This window comes from Homalodisca vitripennis, chromosome 1, assembly GCF_021130785.1.
Source record: "Homalodisca vitripennis isolate AUS2020 chromosome 1, UT_GWSS_2.1, whole genome shotgun sequence".
Taxonomy (NCBI): Eukaryota; Metazoa; Arthropoda; class Insecta; order Hemiptera; family Cicadellidae; genus Homalodisca; species Homalodisca vitripennis.
This window is the reverse complement of record NC_060207.1, coordinates 58,073,538-58,093,292: the sequence shown is the minus strand read 5'-3', so window position 1 is coordinate 58,093,292 and position 19,755 is coordinate 58,073,538. Positions and strand designations below refer to the sequence as shown.

At 35.0% G+C, this 19,755-nt stretch overlaps 1 protein-coding gene across 1 annotated transcript; it reads right to left on the bottom strand.

Moving 5' to 3' along the window:
* Positions 1-477: 477 nt before the first annotated feature.
* LOC124362303 (piggyBac transposable element-derived protein 4-like) lies at positions 478-1,494 on the bottom strand. The gene has a single exon (XM_046816725.1). It carries the CDS (start codon positions 1,492-1,494, stop codon positions 478-480), a length of 1,017 nt encoding a protein of 338 aa, XP_046672681.1.
* Between the last annotated feature and the right edge of the window lie 18,261 nt (positions 1,495-19,755).

Genomic DNA, 19,755 nt, shown 5'->3' with positions numbered 1-19,755 from the left:
TCTAAATTCATGGATGTGATGTTTTTGGTGGTAAACATTGTACATGTTGAATGCATTCAAGATAATAATGTCAATTATGTGTAGGAACAATTTCCTGTACCATTTTGTTGTTTTCTGTGTCGAGTCATTGAATGATATCATCATATCAGACCTATCTACTGCTCCCATCTTTCCATTGTACTCAATAACGGATTTAGGCATCACAACAAGTGCTCTGTTGGGCTTCCTGATTTCGACCATTTCATGTTTGTGTATAGTAGTCAGCATCGTCACCTGGCGCTTGTCACACCATCTGACTGTTACCATTTTCTTTTTGCTTTGTACCTGAACATCCCCCTTTTTTCATTTTATTGGGCAAACATGGCATATCCTTCCGATTAGACCTCACTGTTCCGCATGCCCCTGTATTTTTTTTTACCAAGCCATCCAAACAGTTCAGGGCTGGTATACCAGTTATCAGCATATAAAACGTGGTTTTTATTCAAAAAAGGTTGCATCATGGTTTTTACTACTTTGTGTTTCTGTGTACTGGGTGCCCTTTCCAGTATAGATCAGAAAATCAAGAACGATGCCTGATTTACAGTCACACAAAACATAAAGCTTGACACCAAACCTTTTCCGTTTATTGGGTATATACTGTCGGAAACATAACCTTCCCTTCCATAGCATCAAACTTTCATCGACTACTAGGTCTTGGTCAGGAACGTAGCTAGACAAAAACTTCCATCTAACTGTCTCAATTACGGTTCGTATTTTATAAAGCTTGTCAGCACCCCCTTGACCAAGGCTGTCGTCAAAATGTAACATACGCAGCAACAGTAAAAAACAGTCTTGGATGAATACTTTTGAGAATATGGGTGTTGATAAAAGTGGATCCTTTGCCCATGCCCAAAATGACTTGAGAGTGCAAAAAAAACAATACAACTCATCTGGAGTAGTATCTACCCAACGCTTTACTTTTGAGTATTCTGGCAAATTTCGATTTCCTTTTACATATTCTCTACAATACTTGTTTGTCTCAGCAACAATATGAGCAACAAGATCGTGGTCCAATAGATAGTGAAAAAAATCTATTTCTTTACCTTGCTCTAGTTTGTCTGGGCCTAAAGTCAAGCCAGATTGGGACGAGTCAAAATCAAATGCATTAGGAGTAAAATCATCAAGATGACACCACTTACATATGAGGCAAAGATTTGAGTCATAAGTTTGCTGTGCACAAGGTGGTACAGCAGGCCTATCACCGATTTGGGGTGGCGAAGCATATCCATCGTCAGTTTGGTCTTCCATGTTCACATCACTAACACTCGTTGAGTCTGTATTTTGTACACTTGTAACGCCACTAAATAATGTGTCGTCCAGCTCACTGTTGATATCGAACACATCGTCATCAGAGTGCAAAACATCACCTCCATCTTGAGCGAGCTGGCCACCTTCACTAATATCATACAAAATATCTCGTATCTCATCACTCCTAACGAGCCAATCCCAATCCATTTTAGAAAAGAATAAACTTGTCAACAGTAATGCTAAAACGTAACTAAACAAATACACACATAACCTAATGCTATACTCACTTCACTACCACTTCAGTATCGGATTCCCGCCGTTTACGATTGCGCCAAATCCAAGTACTAGACATTTACTGGGCTGATGTTTCTATGGAAGAAAAAAAAGTAAGAGCTTTAGCCACGTATCAGCTGTTTTTGGCGGGAAACAACCACAGAGCAGAGCTGCTCGCTTCGCCAGGTTTCGCACGGGAAGCGTACATAACCTAGAACGTTCCGGAACGTCCGCACTCACTTAGCCGTGAAACACCCAGGGCCGTTCTCAAACGGCCGCACTCCTTTATCAGTAAATTGCATTACTCTTCAACAGGTTAAAACAAAGATAATGACTATAAGCTCAATAACATGACCAGTGCCGAGATTTTTAACCAAATCCAGTTGAGAATGAAAGTTAAAATGGTTTACAAACAAACAACTGGATTGACAACTTCATCATCATCATCATCTGACGTTTCCGTTATCACGGGTCGTCGTACACAGCCTCCTCCACTTTTGTCTGTCATTCCAGGTCTCCTCTTCCTCCACCTGCCTTTTCTGTAGTCCCCTTCTCTCTATGTCTTTCCACACTTGGTCCTCCCATCTTCCTCTCGGTCTTCCTCTTGGTCTTCTTCCTCTTTCCTCCTTCTTCAGTGCTATTCTAGGCATTCTATTATCTCCCATCCTCTTCACATGCCCCATCCAATACAGTCCCTCAAAGTCCAACCCCTCGTCCTCATCGTGAGGGACGGGCAACGGCTCAAAGAGACGGCTAACGGGGCTCTGGTGAAGCTACGTCAGGTCTAGCAAGCCGGTAGTGGATAAAACTTGCTTTCAAGAAAAAGAACAGCCTCGGAAAGGATGGATTGACAACTTAATCCATATAATTCAAAAACTCTAAAACTAAATACTCCAAGTCTTGGACACATCTTGAATAAAATTTGGCTCTTAATAGGTTTACAAGTTTTCCTGATTATGAATGTTCAAAATTGTAATTTGGTTGTAAAGCACCAAAAAAGGTACTATTTTTCGTTGTTACCAACAAAAAACTTTAATTTAATGTTTGTAAACAATTTGATTTATGTCTACAGGCAAAAATAAACAAGCTCAATTTTAATTTAACTCTTGTAATTTTCACTGAAATAGTTTATTTTTATATCCTGAGGGAAAGAGACGAATTGTCTCCGCACTTAGTCCTAAAAGTACCTTTGCACCTCCCTTACTTATATTTGTGTCCTCAGAATCTGAGACTTACAGAAGCTGATCAGATCTGAGAGTTCCGGTTCTCTGATGTCCTTATGGCTGAGGAGATATGCTCTCAGGAATATTTTCTGAATTCTTAATATTGCAGGACAATTTAGCCAAATATGCTCTGCTATTCCTCCTCTTCTCCACAGAGTTTGCACTCATCAGTCTGGCTGAAAAATCCCACCCTCACAAGATGTTTCCTTAGGGGGCCATGCTCTGACAACATCCCTAATATCATTCTTATATCCTAATTCTGATCTAGGAGAGATGCTCACCCTTTAGTAAGGAGAGATAAACATTTTAGATTGTCTTAATCCTGAGGCCCTACTCCAATTAAAGTTTCTTATTCTCTATTCCCAATCTTTTACAAGAGCTTAGCGGTTGGAGAAAACTATCCCTCAATATGGCTCCGGCCCCACCATAATGGACTCTGCTCCCTTTTTGGCGAGGATATCTGCTTTTCATTTCCATAAATGCCCTCGGCACCCAACCGAGTATTACTCTGTCATTCTTAGCCAGCTCTGCCAGAGCATTCTTGCATTCCCAGACTGCTTTAGAATCAAACGAACAGGTATCAAGTGCCTTTATAGCCTGGCTGTCAGATAGTATCAAGTATTTTGCTCCTTTTACCCTCATTTGTATGTCTTCTGGTGCATGATTCTATTGCCATGACTTCCACTTGGAAGACCGTGACATGTTTTCCCCAGGGCACTGCTAGGTTAACTCCTGGTTGGTATATTCCAAATCCCGCTCTAGAGTCAAGGCTTGAAACATCTGTGTAAAACTTCAGGACTCCTTTTGTAGGGTAGCCTTCCTTTTTAATTCATTTCTCCCTTCCTTCAATAGAGACGGTATATGGTTTTTCAAAGGAGTATTGCTTAACCATTGCTTCTGACATAATGGTTAGCATTTCAGCCTCAGGAATTTCCTGTGTTATTTTCATGTGACCTGAGGAGGAGGTAGTATTTATTACCTTTGTTCCTAGAAGCTTCATTGCGCTTAGAGCGACTGTCCTCATCACCTCCTGCTCCAGAGGAGTGTACCCCAGGACCGCTTCAATTGCCAGGGTTGGACAGGAGCTCATCGCTCCTGTGATGCTTACACAAGCTAGCCTTTGAAGACTCTGTAGCCTCTTGGCAGCTGTTGTTTGTTCTACTTTCGGCCACCACTAAAGTAACATATGTGACCATCGGTTTTATTATAGTTTCATATATCCAATAAATCATATTGGGTTTCAAACCCCATTTAAATCCAGAGTCTCTTGCAGGCCCAAAGGGCCATTTTCGCTTTAGATATTGTGTTCTCAGTGTGTGAGTTCCAAGTCAGCCTCTCATCCAGGACTATACCTAGATATTTGATTTCTTTTGATTGTTTTATTCTGATTCCTTCCAGGATAGGTTGTGCAAGCACTGAACTAATTTGTGGTTAACGTCCAAACTAGGTTATACTTTTTGATGCAAAAGTAGTATCTAACGAACGGCCATGCTTGATGCTATGACAGCAGTACTGATGCGCCGTGGCTGATACACATACAAACAAAAACATCATTGTACATTTCTAAACGTCTTGTCTTGGCATCTGTAACTGGTACTGGAGATTTGTTGAGGTTATGTTAGTTTGATTTTTTTTATGACAGACATTCGTAAAAGGTTAAGTATAAGCAATTTTTTAATAATCTCTACTTCCAGTTTGTATTTTCTATGTTTATGTTTGTGCAATGTTGAGTGTCTGCTGTGTCTTTGCGGGAATGTCAGCCACTCTGTAGGAAACAAACAGACAATGCTACTTTTTGTTTAGTTTGCAATTATTGTAGTTGTATAAATATTTCCTTTAGAAAATATATTATGTTCATATATTTTTATCATGGTTAGGAATGTAGAATCTTGGAGCATTGGAAAAAACGAGTATTGTAGTATCACTAGATAAAGGAATACAACATTTTCCAATATATAATTTTTTATTTTGTGCAAGGCCTTTCTGAATCAAAGATTCCATCATCAGGCACTTCACAAATTATCATATGTTTACATTTTTGTAATAATAATTAATTTTATAGTAACATATGGTAAACAATTTGGATGTACGGTTAGCCAGTATAAAATATTTAATCAGAATTTAATTTTAATTTTTTAATAAATTGTGATGAGAGTAAAACTGAGTTTTGAATTGGTCCGTCTTCATTATTGATAAGTTTTTCTTGATTTCTGTTAATGTACTGGCTAACCGTACATCCAAATTGTTTACCATATGTTACTATAAAATTAATTATTATTACAAAAATGTAAAAATTTGATAATTTGTGAAGTGCCTGATGATGGAATCTTTGATTCAGAAAGGCCTTGCACAAAATAAAAAATTATATATTGGAAAATGTTGTATTCCTTTATCTAGTGATACTACAATTATGGTTAGGAATGTTTCAAACATATTAAGTTTTAAAATATCTTTAATAAGTAATATAAATATATGCCCATTATAATCTATAAAATTAAAATAGAAGCTAAGGAATATAGCTTAGTCCTTAAAATGAGGTTGAGGGGTAGCCCTCTCTAGGGCCTGATAGCCCTAATTCTGCCTCTTTAATAATGACATTTTTCATTAAAATGTAGCTATTTCTCTTAATCTCTGCAAGTCTCTTTAAAATAAAGTGATGTTCTTTGAATATCTTTTTATATTTTTAGACTCTCTGAAAGTTTAAGAGTAAGAGACATTGAATTGTTGATAATGTTGCCTAAAACATATAATACTAGAGCTCAAAAATTCTATTAGAGTTCAAAATTAGTTAATTAATTTTTTAAGATTTGGAATTTGATTTGAAAATTCTGGACTACCTATCACTGTTATCTAAATATGTAAAACATACATAGTGTATGGGACCAGTTATTGGTACCAACTAAAATGGAAAATAATAAGGTTATAAAATGTTTATAAGCCAAAAAAGCTCGTTAAAAATTAAATAAAATAAAACTATGGAAATGTAGTAATCCAAATCCAGGCCACTCATCCATTGCCTGAATGCTGATTTATCTGCCATATGAAGAACAATCTCCAACTTGTCTGGGTTTCAATTCTACGGTCATAGAATTCAACAGGAGCCACATCCACCTAAACTTCCAAGATCTCCTCCTACAACATTAGTACAAAAAGTGTTTAATGTTTCCATTTACTCCGAAGAAATTCCACACCATCTACTATTTCTCTTGCATTGGAAATCAAGACCTTGTGTCTATTATCACACGCCAATATTTTATTCAGGCGTTTTTTTATGAAAATTCATCTGACAGTCTGTAGAGGTGGATACCTGGACTTAGCCAACCCTTGTTGAGTGAGTGTCTCTTTAAGACGCAATTTGAGGTTTAACAAAATCTTGTAAATATTCTTTTAGTCAAGGCTCTTTGCAGCGTATAGCAGGGGGTGCAATATGACTAAGTAATGAGAGCCAATGAAGAGGAGAGGAGTGGGAGTCAGAGTACCACACAATATATAAGTTAGTGACGCAATAATTGTGACGTAATTAGCTCTATGCAACACAATCTAGTATACCTGATGTGAAGAAAACATCACAATTATATGGGAGCGGTGACCCAGCAATGCTGACAGTGCAGACTCAGCATCTGACACTCTGTACACAATAACTACTCTGCCTGTGCTTCTACATATTACTGACGACTGACCAGATGGTAATTCCCAGGTCTATCTGGGATATAACCACGAGGATTCTGCCAAACCTTGTTATAAAAAACTGTTTTCTATTTTGACATTTAAAAAACATTAACCACAAAGAGTTTATAAAACCTCGTTATATATAAAAAAAAACAATTTTCCATTTTGACATTTTAAAATATTAACCACAAGGAATCTGCCAAACCTCATTATAAAAAAAAACCGTTTTCTATTTTAATATTTAAAAAACATTAACCACGAGGAGTCTGTCAAACCTCGTTATAAAAAACAGTTTTCCACTTTGACATTTTAAAATATTAACCACGAGGAGTCTGCCAAACCTAATTATAAAACATCGTTTTCCATTTTGACATTTAAAAAACATTAACCCCACAAGGAGTTTGACAAACCTCGTTATAAAACAGTTTACATATTCACACTTGAAAAACATTGACTCAGCCTATTGACTAATTGAAAATGGAACCAGAAACAAATGCACTGTATGAGATAGGAGTTTTGGTATTTGCGAAGGTCAAAGGATATCCCTGCTGGCCAGCAGTGATAAAAGGGATTACAAAAACCGACAGAACTACCAAATACAATGTCACATTTTTTGGAGATGAAAACACTGCAAATATCAAACAAAATGACATGTGCCTGTATTCCGAATACTTGGAAAACCAAAACCAGACCGTTACAAAAACAAAAAATTTAATGAGGCACTGAAACAAGTTGAAACATGTTTTAAAAACATATCTTATAATAAATCTCCAACAGAGAGCAGCCCCAATAAAAGCCTAAAAGTCTCTATTAGTCAAATTTCAATATTAGAAAGTACACTACCAGAGCTAGAAGAAAGTTTAATTGAAAGTGAACTGCAAAATGAGGAAGACAGTCTAATCATGGCAGCAAAATTGGGGAAAGCACTGCTTAAAGAAAATGAGGCCCTGAAAGAAGACAATCAAAGTTTAAACTCTTTGCTAAACAGTATGGAGGCTAAAATTGAATACTACAGCAGAGAAGAAGAAACTCATCTCTCAAGAGTAGAAAATTTTCAACAAAAAATTTCTGATATGGACAAGCAACTTAGCAAAGAAAAACAACTGCTTATTGATACACAACAGATCTTTGAAGACCACGGTAGAAGACAAGCACAAGTTCTATATGAATATAAACATAAGATTAAAGAGCAATGTAAAGAGATATTAATTTTTTTAACATTTAAAAAACTAAGAAAATATATCACAAGAAAAGATTCTTGAAAAAAATAGTACACAAACAGGTTCTCCATAATTTTCAACAGCTAATCAACTCCACTGGTAACAGAGATTGTTCAACTAAAAAACAACTACAGCTTACTAGAGCAAAACTTGACCTTGTAAATCTGGATAATCAAAACTGTACAGAAAATCTAAGAAATCAAGAGAAAGGGGAAGCTATCAACTAACCTCATAACTCTTTAAAAAAAACTAAAATTTAAAAGAAATTCTAAACATAAATTTAGCATCTCTTTACAAATGCAAAGAATGAAAGACCAAACAACCTTATCAAAAGAACCTTACAACAACGCAGCTCTAACCATATCAAATAAACAGCAACAAGCTCACACATAACCACCAAGTGACGAAGAAGACTTTGAAGTGCTCGAAACGGAAGCCATGTTTCACAGGGAAAATAATTGTACAATGCCAGAGACTAAAAATTACAATAAACCAGCCCAAAAATCAAATAAGTCTCCCCCTTGTACAGCTAAACTTAAAGCACCTAATGATACATGCCAGGACTTCTTTAACAAGTATATTGAGTATTATAAAGCAACACAAGAATTTACAGAAACTAACGCAACAGCTGTATCCCCCCATCTGACGACAGTAACTGAAAATTCAAGTCATAAAAACAACCATAATTTTTTAGACCAAATCCAACAGAAAAAGACCAAATTCAAAAGCAGGTACATTATAAACTCAAATCTAAAAAAAAGCCCAAATAACCTATAAATACTACACCAAAACATCCGTGAACTGGACAAAAAATTAGACAGACTCAATCACCTTGTTAATGACATTGATCCCAATATACTAGTGCTTACCGAACACGGCCTGAACAAAACTGAAATAGAGAATACAAAAATTGAAGGGTACTTTCTAGCATAATACTGTAGAGAAAGATGTAAGCTTGGTGGTGTAGCCATAATACCAAAGAAAGTGGTAAATTGCACAGCAGCAATCGACCTCTGCCAAGAATTTAGATGTGAAGCAGCAAAGGCAACAGTCGAATCCATGGGTAAATACATACACATTCTTGGGGTATACCGATGTAAATGCATTATCTAATATCTTAGAATATACTTAGGCACACAGTAAATCAATCATGCTTGTTGGAGATATAAACATCGACAGGATGGAAACAACCCAAGACAACACTATCCTAGAAGATGAACTACACACCCATAACATTCGAGGACTGCCACTTCCTGCAACATGTATCACACATAGCACTGTGACTTCAATTGACTTCATATGCACAAACATATTATAAGACAACATTGACACAGCCATACTCGAAACTGGGCTTTCTGACCACACTGCTCAAATTGCAAAAATATATTACTGCAGAGTAAACATCCCACCAAAAGTAATTCTCAAGAGAAATTTTAGTTATTATAACATAGACCAGATCAAATCTCTCCAAATGGACAAAAACTGAAACACTTTCTATATGGCTCCAAATGCACAGCAAGCATACAACATCTTTCATAGAACTCTCCAAGCAACGCTAGGCATTGCCTGTCGTACTAAAAAATGTAGGCAAAAACACAAAAGGAAACATTTGTATTATGACAATGAGGTCAAAGACCTTAAAAATGACTTTCTAATAGCCTTTCACAGATTCGAAACCATAGGAAATATCCAAGACAAAGAAGATATGGTGGTAAAAAAGAAAAACTATGACAACAAACTTAAAGACCTAAGGAAAAATGCTAATGCTTACTTGATCAATTCGGCTGACAACAAAAGTAAAGCTCTTTGGAATGTCATAATCAAAGAGAGAAGAGGAAATACCAACTACAACCAAAAATAAGTCTCTCAGTGAATGGGAAACATGTGGACAAACTGCAGACTACTTTAACTCTTTTTTCACAGAAGTAGCAGAATTGACGCTCAAACAGAATAACTGCTCCCCAGGGGAACCAGATGGCATTGAAAACAACGAAACTCCATTAAACTATGTTGATAAATCTTTACTGTTAACGCCAACATGCATCAATGAAGTACAAAACATTATAAAGGCCATAAAATCAAAATTGTCAAGTGGAGTGGATGAACAGTCTTCAAAAATTGTGAAACACTGCTCTGAAAAGCTAAAGCCGCATTTAGTTAGCATAATCAATAAATCTTTCAGCCTTGGTGAGTTCCCCACAGCCTTGAAGCTCTCTAAAGTATTCCCCAAACATAAAAAAGGTTCAACATCGGAAGTCCAAAATTACAACCGCCCCATCTCTCTAATTTCAACATTCTCAAAAATCATTGAAAAAATAGCTTTACACAGAATCATGGTTCACCTAAAACAAGAAAATCTGATGCTGAAAAGCAACATGGATTTTTTAAAAGAAAATCAACTTGCTCTGCCATCATCAGCCTTGTTGAACATGTTATTGCCCAAATAGACAAAGAACAATACGTATCTGCACTCTTACTTGACCACAGCATTATCTCAAAGAAATTAACTTCGCTGGGAATCAGAGACACAGCTAACAACTGGTTTGTAAGCTACCTCACAGGTTGATCTCAAATAGTCGAGCTGCAAACCACCATTCGTGGTGTAACTATCTCACACCAATCCAATCCACTACTTGTCACCTGTGGAGTACCACAAGGATCTGTTTTGGGTCCAGTCCTCTTTGTCTTATTTGTGAATGATTTAGCCATGAATCCATCAAAGACAGTTCACATCAACTTCAGCAGGAGAGAGGACCACATTCCTAACCCACCTGACGTATCAAAAAAAGACCAAGTCAAATTCCTACTATTGACAGCAAACTCACATGGACTGAGCATGTCAACCAAGTTTGTAAAAAGATCAGCACTGGTATAAATGTAGTACGCAGAATAAAATGTATCAGAACCCTGGAGGCAGCAAAAAACAGTTTACTATGCTTTGGTGAAAACTCATCTGAGATATAAACTTGCTGTTTGGGGTGGATCCTCTGCAGGAAATCTCAACAGAGTACTCCTCCTGCAGAAAAAAAGCTATGCGAACCCTAGCGGAACTCCAACACCGACAAAGCTGTCGACAAGCATTTAAAACTTTGAGAATTATGACAATCACTGCCCTTTACATACAGGAAGTAATACTATAGGTACAAACCAACTATAGGTACAAACAGGAAAAACCCTTCATACACATAACACACGTCATGGAGGAAATTACATACTACCTCTACATCAGACATCACTTTTCGAGGAAAAATCATCCTATGTAGGTAGAAAGCTGAAGAACCTTCTTCCACAAACCGTAAAAACCCTGAAGGAAGCAGCCTTGAAAAGATGCCTTTATAACTTCCTGGTGGACCACCCAATATATACCATTGAAGAATTCATAGAAATAAATAAGGAAGATTGGAAGCTCTGATATCTCTTATTTATTACTGAAATTACTCTGTAATTTGTTAACATTGTGACACTATTACTATTCTTGAAGAATATGTTAATAAAGAAATATGACTATGACTATATATATGAAGGAAACAGAATTTTTCCGGACATTTGCCATCGTTCAGTGAAACAAGAAATCAGTAACACTACGTTTCGAGATCTGCAATCTGATCTCTTCTTCAGGTAAAGAACTAATCTAATACATAATTACAAACTAGGTTACAATAAACAGATCTTACCAAAGCGTTGTGGCACGCCTAAATCAGAAGATTCCTGATCCCCCCCCCATTCCTGTCCCCCTTCCTTTTTATTTCCGCCATCTTGTTTTTGTCAGCCGTGACGATTACCATTGGCTAGCGCCCTTCTAGTCAGTCGTAGGTGGTTAGTAGACGAATTAAGACATATTGTGACCTGTATTCCGTATTTTAGTTTTAATGATTAGTGTTGTGTATAGTTTTTTATTAAGTGCATGTTTATAGAGTTAGTGAAGTTGACAAACAAGATGGTGGTTGTGATTCCTGATTTAGGCATGCCACAATGCTTTGGTAAGATTTGTTTATTTTAACCTAGTTTGTAATTATGTATTAGGTTAGTTCTTTACCTGAAGAAGAGATCAGATTGCAGATCTCGAAACGTAGTGTTACTGATTTCTTGTTTCACTGAACGATGGCAAATGTCCGGAAAAATTCTGTTTCCTTCACAATCCTTCCATCGTCAAAAATAACCTTCAAACTATATATATATTAAGGAGAGGCCGATTCCTTTTTAAGCTGTATTCTGTCCGTCCTCATAGCCACTGGCCTGTGTGAGGATCTTATTAACCAAATAAGTGGGAGAGTCGATACAGTACAAGGTAATGATAAAAAGTATTATGGTCACAGACAGGATTTGAACCTGTGCTATTTCTAACTCAAAACCAAAGTCTTGACGTTTTAGACTCATGAGTCATGCAATTATAAGTTAGTCTGAATGAAGGCGTAACAATACTGTACATATTTGTGTATATCAAGAGATATTATTCTAGAGGGAATTCGCTGCCATCTACCTCTCTACTCTTTCAGATCAAAAAGTATATCTATTTGAGTTTAAACATAGCCACAATCTAGTTACTAGTAGACCTACAGTAACAAGAGTTACATGAAAAAATAGCTTGTTTATTTTTACATTTAAAAATACAGGGTGTTCATTTGAAAAGTTTAAACACGTATTAAAAGACTATAAGTCCAAGTATCAAAATTCTGTAAATGGAAGTGTATAGTACTAATTGGGGGAACAAAAAAATTTATTTTCAAAATGGGGGTGCTCACCATTGTACCCAAAACCAAAATTTTTAAATGGCAACTAATACCTTGTGACACCTCAAATTGAAGCTCATAAAAAATACTGTATTTTGGTAAAAAAAATTGAAATCGGCCAAGCCGTTTGGTATCCGCAGCCAATAATGTAATTTCTTACACAACAATTATTAGTCTTCAAACTACTGTACTACTGCTAATAACAAAATTATTCACTAAATTAATACTGTTGTAAATCCTTTTTAAATTTCAAATCAAATGTTCAAATTGGTAGCCATTGTTGCTCAAGTAAAAAAAATACCCATTTTCTGAGACACCATAGAATTTTAATTTTTCCAAGATACGTAAAAGGAACACAATCGAATGCTTTGCACAAATTCAACGGTAAAAGGGCTACTGATTTTCTGTTTTCTAATGCATCAAGAGTGTTTCAGTGACACAAATGAGGATATTGGATTTATAATCTCCTTAGACAGTGAAGAAGGTTTAAATATGATATTTCTTTATTAAGCCTTTCAACTAAAACGTCATAAAAATCTAACAAATTATTTTGATAAAATACTTTAACTATCTACAATTTTTAAAGGAGTTGATTAATTGTTATTACTGGTAGAGTAAATAATAACAAATTTTTCATCTCGGTATTTTTTAGCTGTGGTACAATTATTTGTAGTTTGGTTTACACTTGTTTAGGTTTTCAATTGTAGGGTTATAACCTGAACAGTTACCAATATTTTAAATACTAGTATAAATTAAATGAAAATTGTTCATTTCAGATTTTGTACAGTATATGGCATTAGTGCATGTCATAAAAAGTTCATATGCTACAGATGCCTCAATGAACTTACCAGACAGCCATCTGAAAAACTATGCCAATGAAGCTCTCATAAGAAAACCAAAAGTATCTGAGAGTCTCAATTATCCTAGTGATGAGACATTTCAGGTTGTAAACTTGGTCCTGTCTGTTTTTGAAAAAGAATTCAAGAAAAATATTCATGTGGTCGGAATCGAAAAAGCTTTTGTTACTTAAATCTAAATGGTGGGTTCATAAGTGCCACAACTCTTGGATGAAATGTAAGTCTGCAAGTTCAATATTTGAAATTAGGTACTTATATCTAAATCTATTTATTTGGATTAAGTGATTAGTTTCTTTTCCTAATAAACATTGTTCAACCTTGGGGGGGGGGGGGGGTGGGGGGGGGGGGGGGTGGGGGGGGGGGGGGGTGGGGGGGGGGGGGGGTGGGGGGGGGGGGGGGTGGGGGGGGGGGGGGGTGGACAGACATGAATCATTATTTCACATTTCGTTTCTACTGATTACTAGATTAGCGTAGAACAATATTTCGTCAATATAAAACAGGAATTGTCTTATCGCAAACACCTCCCCATCCTCAGACACAGAGGTCAAAGTCGAGCGTCTAGTAGATAACGTGATTGCAGAGTCTCGCCGCCCGTTCAGCTGGTGCATCGCTTTGTTGTACTTCCGTGTTTTACCTCTACATTTCTCCAAACACAAAAATTCAACAAAAACAAACATTTACCAAACTAAACTTTTTATTAAAAAAAACACTCAAAACTTGTTTTTATTCTTGATCACATTCCGCCACCCCAAAATGCGAGTGCCTCCGGCCATCAGCGCGGGCTTCGACAGCACCTTCGGTGCTGCCCCGCGCTGATGTCGACGAAAGAAAAACATCCCTCGAGATAGTACCTATCAGTAAAATATCAAATTCTAGAGGGGCTAATCAGAAATATAAATTGAATTGTAATGGAAAGGCAATGAATGTACCGTGCAAATCACGTGATGCCGCGCGGCCTGCCGTAATCAGGATTCTCGAGAAAGATAAGATAACAGCGACAACAATACCGATCACAATACCTGGAAATGCTTGTAAGTTTGTAATTTTGTAATTGAAGAGTTGTTTTTTTCGTTCTATCATGTTTGTTTCTATAAATTTCTATTTTTGTGTTCTTCATACTGGTGTGGTCGGTATAATCCCAAAGTACCCAAGTTTGATTTTGGGTACGGTCCAATAAGCGGACCCGGTTTTTTATATCGAAGAATATAATCATCGATACCTAATATTCGCATATCGAATCATAGACTATCAATCGATATAAAAGTAATAACAATCATATGTTTAAATTAAAATGTGAATTTAATGATAACAAATAATAAATGAACATAACCAAAATCAGGGAAACTCATAACTTTAACTAAATGAAACAGAACGAAAACGTTTTTACTAAAGTTAAGTCCACCATTACCTTCTTTTTTGCATCTGAAGACGACCATGTTAGCTCCTCTGACAGTTACATTTGTTACCTTTCCACAAATATCACATAATGGATTCTTAGGTACTAACCCAACATCCTGAAGCCATAAAAAACATATTTTATCGTCTTTTAAAGCAATTTTGTGAAGCTTCCTAAGATTGACGGCCATTTTAATACACAATGTTACGTGAAATTTAAAATATTACCTTAATTGTATTATTTGAAAGTGTTTACAGCTGTTCCTATAGATTATTTAAGTTGTTAAAAATAATTCATCAGTATCGATTGATTATATCGATGGTTATGATTAAGTAATATCGTTTGCCAATTTCGATATAAAAAACCGGGTCCGCTTATTGGACCCTACCCTTGATTTTGAATACAGTACACCGTATTTGATTCTCCCATCACTTTAACAAAGATGGCCTATTAAACATAAGTGAAATGAATCACACAGTATAAACATGTAAGGCCCACCCATGTTTAGCCACCTCGACAATTGAATAATCAATATTGTGTTTGCCTAAATCGAACAATTAAAAAATCAAAATATCGAAGTGGGGTATATCAAATTATATTATAGTTCATCTATGTTCAGCTATATCTAACAAAGTAATAGTATAATAATTAATTTAAAAAAATGTGTAATTATTAAATATAATAAACAAAGCAGTGTAAAATCTACTTCTTATTATTTTTTGAAGGAAAAACATGTATGACAGTTTTAGACACAAATAACACACCTTCATTGTCATTACTAAAATACCACACAAATGATTTTACTTGGTTTGATTTATTAATTTAAACAGAATTGTTATTTAATACCTTAGAAAAAGCTGACGTATCATGTAGAGTACGAAATGCGGATCCGGTTTTTTAAATCGATATTACATAATCATAATGAGCGATATAATGAACTGATACTAATTTTGGGACAATAACTAACTTGTATCAGATTTAGACACTTTTTTCATATAAAAAACGTATTGTCTTTTATAAATAACAACATAGTCGATAGCTCATGGAGGACCTTGAAGTGAAGTTTGAAAAGTGGCATATTAGCCTATCTGCTTGCAGATCATCTATGAGTACAGAAGTGAAGTACGCTTTTCTAGACAGAATGTTTTCAACAACTTCTTGTCTTAATCATTACTACCCAGGAGAAAACATAAATAGTTACAAATAATTTGTATTTTGTGATATAAATATTTGTTATTATTTCATTATAATTTGTGAGTTTTTCCTATTTCCAGTTCTAACTGTTTATTTGTTAATTGTTGCTTCTTTTTTATTTATGATATTGTCACTATGTGTATTATATTTATTATTTTAATTTCAAATATGGTTTATTCTTATAACTATAGATATGTTATATAATTGATAGACTCGTATTCGATATATGAATATTAAGTATCAATGACTATACTAATCAATATAAAAACTGGATCTGTTTATCATACTCTGTCCAAGGTATCTAAATTATTAACTATAATTAGAATGTTTTTTGTATTCAATAGTTAAAGGTATTTCTAATCGATAATTTAATTCACCGATTCGATGGCTGCAGCATAATAAGGGAACACCAACACAATCGGATGATGATTATCAAGTTATATGGAATCATTAGTACTAATGATCATATTACTGCCGTCCTGGTTATTGCTGGAGTCATCCCCGTCAAGCTTAAACACACTTTCTTCCGCTGCCCGCGTTGGGAAAGGCTCCGCCTTGAAGTGACTCAAACTTTTGGTATGATTTCGGTGGACACGGTCTGTGACCAGATATTGGAGGGCGAGGACTACTGGTGCTGCTGGTCCCGCTTTGCACAGGGTATACTCCGCGTCAAAAAGACTGATCTGGACCGGAACGCGGGACAGATCCAAGATCCGAACGGCTAGATAGGTGCAAGTCCTCTGGGCTTAAGCCAACATTAGGCCTCGCCCGAAGTTTAAAGCGATAAGCGGTTTCCAAGCTAGAATCCTAAGAGTAGAGAAGGTTTTTAGTGGATTCTACGTAAGTAGGAGTCCCACACTACAGGCTGGCCACCTGTGTGCGTAAAAGCATTTTCCTGCCTCTCCCTAAAAAAAAAAAAATAAATAAATAAAGTACTAATGATCATCCAAAGGACTGAAAGCAAAATGTTGGACCAAATAACGTAATAGATATTTCAAGGAACAATATGGTTTGGCTAGTTTTAAATCTTAGAAATTAAAGTATAATATATAATTACAACAAAACAAAAACATTTAGTTACCTTATTTATTTCAAAGATAAACGTGACTGCTTGTGAAACAAAGAAGACACGTACGTCACTTACCACCATTAGTCAATAATGAAACACGTGATTTTAATTTTGAATTTATTTCCAGATATGTTTTTAATTCGACTCAATTTTGATTAATGAAGTTGAATAGAATTAAGTTTTTGGCTTTAAAAATGTTAATATAGAGAAGCTATATTTTTATATGTAAAAGAAATGAATTTGTTTTTTAAATTGTATAAAATAACTAAATTGTACTTAAAATACTCTTGAGTCGCCTAGTACTAACTATTTTTCACCGGATACAGGATTTATAGCATTAAAAAAATGCTCAAATGGATCACCACAAATAATCATAATTTCTCGTTGATACATATATTCTGCTAGATGATCGGCAATGCACTCACTTCTGAGACCAGTTTTTAAAGGTTTCTTTGTTTATAAAAACATTTTGAGTCAATATTCTTATGGTTGTCACTAACCTTCTCCTACATAAACAAAATAACAACAGCTGGTAATGATCTCACTAGTCTAAATAAAGATAGCTGGTAATGATTAATTATAAATAATATCTGTAGGTCAAATGTCATATTCGATAGTATCGATATTTAAAATCAATAATCATCTGGTTGTGTTGACTTTAATAAGTACAGTATAATTACTGTAGCCTGGCCTCCTCCTCGACATCGCTTCTTAATGTGAGGCAAAAAACAAGAACCAATTGTCTTAATGACATGTAGTTTTCGCAGTAAGTCAAGTAGTATAAGAATGTAATTTTTTAGGTCTTCGGTAAGTAAAACTCTTCGAAAAATAGTGGCCTCCAGATAATATCAAATCACCAATATTTTTCATAAAGCTGGGTGCATGGAAATAAATGTGTATTTTCTGTTTTTTGGTTTAATAACTTAACCATGTGAATATTGGGGAAAATCCAGTTAAAGAAAAGCATGTGTTAGTATTTTTGAAATTTTTTTAATATGGCTAGGCCCATAATTAAATATGAAACTTTAATCCTAGCTTTGCTTATTATGGCATAGCCTAGCTTTAGGGAACAATTGACTCTATTAAACAAATTGTAATATTTTTGTTGTAATGTCCTCATATAGGACCAAATGGCTATTGTTATGCATGCTTGCTATTATATAGTGCATTTTTCAAATTGTAAAAAATTTGTTTAAAGTTGGAAGTAAACTTGCTTTTGTGTGTGTGTGTGTGTGTTTGTGTGTTTATTCCTCAGTTTTGTAAATGTGAACTTTTTAAAAATTTTCCTTGCGCAGTGCCTTGAACAACGAGCAAATAAATTCATCCAAACTGTATAAGCAGTTTTGAACCAAAAAGTTATTAAGCTCACCCTTGAATCTTTTACACAGTGTAATGATTTTAGAGAGACAAGTAGAGCCAGAAAATGTTCTTACCCGAATATTGTGCTTTTTCCTCAGAAAGAGTGAACATGTGTTGAACAGCAAAATTATTTCTATGCCTAGTACTATATGAATGTACATTATCAAATAGTTGTAGATTTTGTGATTATATATTAACTGCACACTCATAAATATATAAACATGAAACTGTTAAAATGCCTAACTAAATAAATAAATCTCTACAGTGAGTCTGGGGAGGTAGACCCAACATAGCTCTGATTGCCCTTTCTTGCAAGGTGAAAATTTGTTTGATGTTTTTTTTTTTTTTTTTTGTGCCACCTGAAGGATAATGGAATACGACATGCGATTTGAGAAGGCAGTGGTAAACTCTTTTTACCAGGTCTTGATTTTCGAGCCTCAAGACATCTAAGGACTGTTTTTAAATTTGAAATGTTTTAAATTTTCTTTTGCTTTGTTTTGATGCATATGGATTTTTGGTTTTTTCAGGATTCAATTTTAGGTTCTATTTTTGAAAAATATTGGAGTAGTTAATTTATTTTGTGACATAATTCCAGTTCCAGAGCTCCATAATTCCTATTTTTAGTGACAAGAGTGGTATCATCAGCAAACATAAACAGATCTTCTTTTGGAATGTGATCTGAGATGTAATATTAAAAAAAATATTTGTAATGTAAATAAAAAAAGAAAAGGGGGCCCAGAATTTATTCCTGTGTGACTTATTGAGGCTTAATTTTGGCTCAGACTGGACTGACTGAGTTTTGATTTTTGCAATATTTTAAAACCTACTACCTTTGATACCTATTTGTTATGTATGAGGCAAGCCAAACCATGAGACCAATTAACCAATCAGAGCGAATTTGGTTAATTTGCAAAAATCTGATTGACTACCTTGAGGCAAAAAAGCTTTTTTTAACAAACTAAAGCTGCACACTTGTGTAACATCCACTTTCTTGAATGAAGGCTTGACCCTACTATTTCCACTAAAACTATTTACAATGTCCCAGGATTCTTTTTGTTTTTTATCTGTTTTAATGATCCTATTATTATACAACTGAGCTTTTCCGATCTTTAATTTTTCTCTGTATCTTTTTAGGCTAATTGTGTGTCTTAATTTATTTCCTCAGACCTCATGCTTTTCCTAGAGTTGTAGCAGGCAAACTTTTTATTTAAAAAAATGTATTATATCATTATTTACCTACTTTATTTTATAGTTTTCTGATACAATTACTTCTTTATTGGACAAGAAATATAGTTATAAAAATGTTTCAATGAATAACTCATACTTTTTGTTTGAAGATGTTTAATGTAGAATTTTACTTGTCACATAGACGGCAGGTTTGAAGATAAAATATTGTTATTTTCATGTCTATTTTCATAATAAACTCAGTGTTATTCTAATACTATATGAAACATGAATCATTTTCAGTGTAGAGAACT

Bases quoted from the DNA above. Each gene is read 5' to 3' on its own strand.
- LOC124362303 (XM_046816725.1), bottom strand. From the start codon at position 1,494: ATGGATTGGGATTGGCTCGTTAGGAGTGATGAGATACGAGATATTTTG.